Below are 7,767 nucleotides of genomic sequence, written 5' to 3'. Positions count from 1 at the left end.
GGCAGTACTATATATAATCTGTTAGGACAGGGTTTTAGTGCTTCACTGTGTCATGTCCAGTGGATGAGTGAACATGTCGCTCTGTGCTCGACTAGAATTCCTGGGCGATTGTCTCCTTGTCCGAAGTGATCATGTCAGCGTGATCATTTCGTCAGTCTGGGGAGCTCAGAGGTGTTCTCTGAGCCATGGCCAGCTGTCTCTCTGTGTGTGTGTGTGTGTGTGTGTGTGTGTGTTTGTGTGTGTGTGTGTTTGTGTGTGTGTGTTCATGCTGTAGTCTGTCTCTGAAGGCCTCTACCTTACTGAGACCCTTTCTCTGTTGCTTTGGTTTTGTTTCTATAAAGACATTGACATCCTTGTTAACTAACCCTTTCATTTCAATTCATAGGGCTTCATTGACATGGGATATTTGCCAAAGCAAGTGAAATAAATAATAAACAAAAGTGAAATGAACAATAAAAATGAACAGTAAACATTACACTCACAACAGTTCCAAAAGAATAAAGACATTTCAACAGTAATATTATTTATATATACAATGTTGTAACGATGGGCAAATAGTTATAGTACCAAAGGGAAAGCAAATAAACATAAATATGGGTTGTATTTACGATGGTGTTTGTTCTTCACTGGTTGCCCTTTTCCTGTGGCAACAGGTCACACATCTTGCTGCTGTGATGTCACACTGAGGTATTTCACCCAGAATTGATCAAAATTGGATTTGTTTTCAAACTCTTTGTGGGTCTGTGTCATCTGAGGGAAATATGTGTCTCTAATGTGATCATTCATTGGGCAGGAGGTTAGGAAGTGCAGCTCAGTTTACTACACCTAATTTTGTGGGCAGTGAGCACATAGCCTGTCTTTTCTTGAGAGCCAGGTCTGCCTACAGCAGCCTCTCTCAATAGCAAGGCTATGCACACTGAGTCTGTACATAGTCAAAGCTTTCCTTAAGTTTGGGTCAGTCACGGTGGTCAGGTATTCTGCCACTTTGTACTCTCTGTTTAGGGCCAAATAGCATCTATCTCTCTCTCTCTCTCTCTCTCTCTCTCTCTCTCTCTCTCTCTCTCTCTCTCTCTCTCTCTCTCTCTCTCTCTCTCTCCAGAGGAGTTTGTGTCTCTGGCTGAGATGGAGGATGCCTTGTTGAGGAACCTGTTTAGAGGGTATCAGAAATGGGTCCGACCCGTTCTGCACGCTAACGACACCATCACAGTACGCTTCGGACTCAAGATCTCACAGCTGGTGGACGTGGTGAGAACTTACACCCCTTACTGTCCCCTGGGAGATGAATACTCTGAACAGTCACATTACATCACCTCATCCTCACAAATCAAACAGAGAGAGAGAGGGAAGGAAGGAGGGATGGAGGTGGGGGAGAGATTCATGGGGAAGAGAGAGAGAGGGAGGGAGGGGGGGATGGAAGTGGGGGAGAGAGATTCATGGGGAAGAGAGAGAGAGGGAGGGAGAGGGAAGAATGAGAGGAGAGGAAGAATGAGAGGAGAGGAGAGAGGGAGGGAGGGAGAGGGAGGCGGGAGCTGGGGGAGAAGGGGTGGAGGTGGGTGGAGAGAGGAGATGATGATAGCCAGGGCAGAAGACGTTGGATGGAATGTTCCTGTCCTACTGTCTTACCATGGTCCTGATCTGTCCTACTGTCTTACCATGATCCTGATCTGTCCTACTGTCTTACCATGGTCCTGATCTTTCCTACTGTCTTACCATGGTCCTGATCTGTCCTACTGTGTTACCATGATCCTGATCTGTCCAACTGTGTTACGATACATTTCAGCATCATGGACATTTCTGCCATCCTCCTATACCCTCTCTCTTTACCCCATTTCTCTGTCTGGTGGAGTTGGTTACTGCAGGTTTTTTCGAGAAGAGGGGATGACAGGAGGAGGACAGGAAGAGAGGTAAAGGGAAGGAGGAGGACAGGAAGAGAGGTAAAGGGAAGGAGGAGGACAGGAAGAGAGGTAAAGGGAAGGAGGAGGACAGGAAGGGAGGTAAAGGGAAGGAGGAGGACAGGAAGAGAGGTGAAGGGAAGGAGGAGGACAGGAAGAGAGGTAAAGGGAAGGAGGTGGACAGGAAGAGAGGTAACGGGAAGGAGGAGGACAGGAAGAGAGGTAAAGGGAAGGAGGAGGACAGGAAGAGAGGTAAAGGGAAGGAGGAGGACAGGAAGGGAGGTAAAGGGAAGGAGGAGGACAGGCAGAGAGGTGAAGGGAAGGAGGAGGACAGGAAGAGAGGTAAAGGGAAGGAGGAGGACAGGAAGAGAGGTAAAGGGAAGGAGGAGGACAGGAAGAGAGGTAAAGGGAAGGAGGAGGACAGGAAGAGAGGTAAAGGGAAGGAGGAGGACAGGAAGAGAGGTAAAGGGAAGGAGGAGGACAGGAAGAGAGGTAAAGGGAAGGAGGAGGACAGGAAGAGAGAAAAAGGGAAGGAGGAGGACAGGAAGAGAGGTAAAGGGAAGGAGGAGGACAGGAAGAGAGATAACGGGAAGGAGGAGGACAGGAAGAGAGGTAAAGGGAAGGGGGAGGACAGGAAGAGAGGTAAAGGGAAGGAAGAGGACAGGAAGAGAGATAACGGGGAGGAGGACAGGAAGAGAGGTAAAGGGAAGGAGGAGGACAGGAAGAGAGGTAAAGGGAAGGAGGAGGACAGGAAGAGAGGTAAAGGGAAGGAGGAGGACAGGAAGAGAGGTAAAGGGAAGGGGGAGGACAGGAAGAGAGGTAAAGGGAAGGAGAGGGACAGGAAGAGAGGTAAAGGGAAGGAGGAAGACAGGAAGAGAGGTAACGGGAAGGAGGAGGACAGGAAGAGAGGTAAAGGGAAGGAGGAGGACAGGAAGAGAGGTAAAGGGAAGGAGGATGACAGGAAGAGAGTTCAAGGGAAGGAGGAGGACAGGAAGAGAGGTAAAGGGAAGGGGGAGGACAGGAAGAGAGGTAAAGGGAAGGAGAGGGACAGGAAGAGAGGTAAAGGGAAGGAGGAAGACAGGAAGAGAGGTAAAGGGAAGGAGGAGGACAGGAAGAGAGATAAAGGGAAGGAGGAGGACATGAAGCGAGGTAAACGGAAGGAGGAGGACAGGAATAGAAGTAAAGGGAAGGAGGAGGACAGGAAGAGAGGTAAAGGGAAGGAGGAGGACAGGAAGAGAGGTAAAGGGAAGGAGGAGGACAGGAAGAGAGATAAAGGGAAGGAGGAGGACAGGAAGCGAGGTAAAGGGAAGGAGCAGGACAGGAAGAGAGGTAAAGGGAAGGAGGAGGACAGGAAGAGAGGTAAAGGGAAGGAGGAGGACAGGAAGAGAAGTAAAGGGAAGGAGGAGGACAGGAAGAGAGGTAAAGGGAAGGAGGAGGACAGGAAGAGAGGTGAAGGGAAGGAGGAGGACAGGAAGAGAGGTAAAGGGAAGGAGGAGAACAGGAAGAGAGGTAACGGGAAGGAGGAGGACAGGAAGAGAAGTAAAGGGAAGGGGGAGGACAGGAAGAGAGGTGAAGGGAAGGAGGAGGACAGGAAGAGAGGTAAAGGGAAGGAGGAGGACAGGAAGAGAGATAAAGGGAAGGAGGAGGACAGGAAGAGAGGTAAAGGGAAGGAGGAGGACAGGAAGAGAGAAAAAGGGAAGGAGGAGGACAGGAAGAGAGGTAAAGGGAAGGAGGAGGACAGGAAGAGAGGTAAAGCGAAGGAGGAGGACAGGAAGAGAGGTCAAGGGAAGGAGGAGGACAGGAAGAGGGGTAAAGGGAAGGAGGAAGACAGGAAGAGAGGTAAAGGGAAGGAGGAGGACAGGAAGAGAGGTCAATGGAAGGAGAAGGACAGGAAGAGGGGTAAAGGGAAGGAGGAGGACAGGGAGATAGGTAAAGGGAAGGAGGAGAACAGGAAGAGAGGTAACGGGAAGGAGGAGGACAGGAAGAGAGGTAAGACATTCATTCTGCCCACTGCCTTTCTGGGACACAGAGAAACCATGACATCTGTGCCATGGATTTTCACTCCAGTCTAATTTGACTGACATCCTTCCAAACTTCTTCAACTTCTAATCATGGATTCTGTCTTTCATCAAAAACTTTACTTTTAGTCATGCAGACATTGTTCATAATGCATATTCCTTCTCTTCTCTTCTTGTTCTGACAGGATGAAAAGAATCAGCTGATGACTACTAATGTCTGGCTATGGCAGGTAAGGACCAATCAGCTGATGACTACCAATGTCTGGCTATGGCAGGTAAGGACCAATCAGCTGATGACTACTAATGTCTGGCTATGGCAGGTAAGGACCAATCAGCTGATGACTACTAATGTCTGGCTATGACAGGTAAGGACCAATCAGCTAATGACTACTAATGTCTGGCTATGGCAGGTAAGGACCAATCAGCTGATGACTACTAATGTCTGGCTATGGCAGGTAAGGACCAATCAGCTGATGACTACTAATGTCTGGCTATGGCAGGTAAGGACCAATCAGCTGATGACTACTAATGTCTGGCTATAACAGGTAAGGACCAATCAGCTGATGACTACTAATGTCTGGTTATGACAAGTAAGGACCAATCAGCTGATGACTACTAATGTCTGGCTATGACAGGTAAGGACCAATCAGCTGATGACTACTAATGTCTAGCTATGACAGGTAACGACCAATCAGCTGATGACTACTAATGTCTAGCTATGACAGGTAAGGACCAATCAGCTGATGACTACTAATGTCTGGCTATGACAGGTATTGACCAACAGCAGCATCTTTACTGTAGTTTGAACACAAAATAAAGTAATGTTATGTTGTAAAAGTATGTTATATTGTCATGTTATATTGTTATGTTATAAAAGTATGCTATATTGTCATGTTATATTGTTATGTTATAAAAGTATGTTATATTGTCATGTTATATTGTTATGTTATAAAAGTATGCTATATTGTTACGTTATATTGTCATGTTATAATGTTATGTTATAATGTTTTGTTATAATGTTTTGTTATAATGTTATGTTATAATATTATGTTATAATGTTGTAAAAGTATGTTATAATGTTATATAAGTCCGTCATTGTAAATAAGAATGTGTTCTTAACTGACTTGCCGAGGTTAAATAATGTTATGTTATATTGTTATGTTATAATGTAATGGTATACGGCAGGGTAGCCTAGTGATTAGTCTGTTGGACTAGTAACCGGAAGGTTGCAAGTTCAAATCCCAGAGCTGACAAGGTACAAATCTGTCGTTCTGCCCCTGAACAAGGCAGTTAACCCACTGTTCCTAGGCCGTCATTGAAAATAAGAATTTGTTCTTAACTGACTTGCCTAGTTAAATAAAGGTACATTTTTTTTTGTTATTTTATAATGTTATGTTATATTGTTATGTTATGTTATATTGTTATGTTATAATGTAATGTTATTTTATAATGCTACGTTGTAATGTAATGGTATATTGTTCTGTTATAATGTAATGTTCTATGTTCTGTAGGAGTGGGTGGATGTGAAGCTCCAGTGGAACCCTGATGAGTATGGAGGAATCACCTCTATCAGAGTTCCCTCTGAAACAATATGGCTGCCAGACATCGTCCTCTATGAGAAGTGAGTCCGCACTACTTCCTGCTTCATATGGGCTCAGCTCTGTGTTTTCAGACTTTCTTTGATACTTTATTGTCCCTGAAAAATCAATGAATGCTTTCTTAGAAACTGCTTTACAGTTTAGATACTTGTAAGACAACTCTTCACTCTAATTGATAACATAGTGTATAACATAGTACTTCTGATGACTTTTCTTCCTCTTCACTTCATTCATGTTAGCCGGATTAGCATGGAGGTCTATTATAATCATTCATGTTAGCCGGATTAGCATGGAGGTCTATTATAATCATTCATGTTAGCCCGATTAGCATGGAGGTCTATTATAATCATTCATGTTAGCCGGATTAGCATGGAGGTCTATTATAATCATTCATGTTAGCAGGATTAGCATGGAGGTCTATTATAATCATTCATGTTAGCAGGATTAGCATGGAGGTCTATTATAATCATTCATGTTAGCAGGATTAGCATGGAGGTCTATTATAATCATGCAGGATTAGCATGGAGGTCTATTATAATCATTTATGTTAGCAGGATTAACATGGAGGTCTATTATAATCATTTATGTTAGCAGGATTAGCATGGAGGTCTATTATAATCATTTATGTTAGCAGGATTAGCATGGAGGTCTATTATAATCATTTATGTTAGCAGGATTAGCATGGAGGTCTATTATAATCATTTATGTTAGCAGGATTAGCATGGAGGTCTATTATAATCATTCATGTTAGCAGGATTAGCATGGAGGTCTATTATAATCATTCATGTTAGCAGGATTAGCATGGAGGTCTATTATAATCATGCAGGATTAGCATGGAGGTCTATTATAATCATTTATGTTAGCATGATTAGCATGGAGGTCTATTATAATAATTTATGTTAGCAGTGTTAGCATGGAGGTCTATTATAATCATTTATGTTAGCCGGATTAGCATGGAGGTCTATTATAATCATTTATGTTAGCAGGATTAGCATGGAGGTCTATTATAATCATTTATGTTAGCAGGATTAGCATGGAGGTCTATTATAATCATTCATGTTAGCAGGATTAGCATGGAGGTCTATTATAATCATTCATGTTAGCAGGATTAGCATGGAGGTCTATTATAATCATGCAGGATTAGCATGGAGGTCTATTATAATCATTTATGTTAGCATGATTAGCATGGAGGTCTATTATAATAATTTATGTTAGCAGTGTTAGCATGGAGGTCTATTATAATCATTTATGTTAGCCGGATTAGCATGGAGGTCTATTATAATCATTTATGTTAGCAGTGTTAGCATGGAGGTCTATTATAATCATTCATGTTAGCAGGATTAGCATGGAGGTCTATTATAATCATTCATGTTAGCAGGATTAGCATGGAGGTCTATTATAATCATTTATGTTAGCAGGATTAGCATGGAGGTCTATTATAATCATTTATGTTAGCAGGATTAGCATGGAGGTCTATTATAATCATTCATGTTAGCAGGATTAGCATGGTGGTCTATTATAATCATTTATATGTTAGCAGGATAAGCATGGAGGTCTATTATAATCATTCATGTTAGCAGGATTAGCATGGAGGTCTATTATAATCATTTATGTTAGCAGGATTAGCATGGAGGTCTATTATAATCAGTTATGTTAGCAGGATTAGCATGGAGGTCTATTATAATCATTCATGTTAGCAGGATTAGCATGGAGGTCTATTATAATCATTCATGTTAGCAGGATTAGCATGGAGGTCTATTATAATCATTCATGTTAGCAGGGTTAGCATGGAGGTCTATTATAATAATTTATGTTAGCAGGATTAGCATGGAGGTCTATTATAATCATTCATGTTAGCAGGATTAAGATGGAGGTCTATTATAATCATTCATGTTAGCAGGGTTAGCATGGAGGTCTATTATAATCATTTATGTTAGCAGGATTAGCATGGAGGTCTATTATAATCATTTATGTTAGCAGGATTAGCATGGAGGTCTTTTATAATCATTCATGTTAGCAGGGTTAGCATGGAGGTCTATTATAATCATTTATGTTAGCAGGATTAGCATGGAGGTCTATTATAATCATTCATGTTAGCAGGGTTAGCATGGAGGTCTATTATAATCATTTATGTTAGCAGGGTTAGCATGGAGGTCTATTATAATCATTTATGTTAGCAGGATTAGCATGGAGGTCTATTATAATCATTTATGTTAGCAGGATTAGCATGGAGGTCTATTATAATCATTCATGTTAGCA

The 7,767-nt window shown here is 42.5% G+C and overlaps 1 protein-coding gene across 2 annotated transcripts in view; it reads left to right on the top strand.

The window, feature by feature from the left end:
* Nucleotides 1-1,099: 1,099 nt before the first annotated feature.
* LOC135561758 (neuronal acetylcholine receptor subunit non-alpha-3) overlaps nt 1,100-7,767 on the top strand; it is a 35,104-nt gene continuing 28,436 nt past the window's right edge. Inside the window, exons 1-3 of one of the 2 annotated variants that reach the window (XM_065003567.1) lie at nt 1,100-1,245; nt 4,096-4,140; nt 5,422-5,531. In XM_065003567.1, coding sequence (XP_064859639.1) covers nt 1,123-1,245; nt 4,096-4,140; nt 5,422-5,531 — 278 coding nt within the window. In that variant the 5' untranslated portion in view covers nt 1,100-1,122. Of the gene's footprint in view, nt 1,246-4,095; nt 4,141-4,380; nt 4,411-5,421; nt 5,532-7,767 lie in introns of those variants that run through there. The other variant, XM_065003568.1, reaches the window with a different exon arrangement.

Source organism: Oncorhynchus nerka, linkage group LG18 (assembly GCF_034236695.1).
Source record: "Oncorhynchus nerka isolate Pitt River linkage group LG18, Oner_Uvic_2.0, whole genome shotgun sequence".
Lineage (NCBI taxonomy): Eukaryota > Metazoa > Chordata > Actinopteri > Salmoniformes > Salmonidae > Oncorhynchus > Oncorhynchus nerka.
The sequence above is the reverse complement of the archived record's forward strand: the minus strand, read 5'-3'. Positions and strand labels throughout refer to the sequence as shown.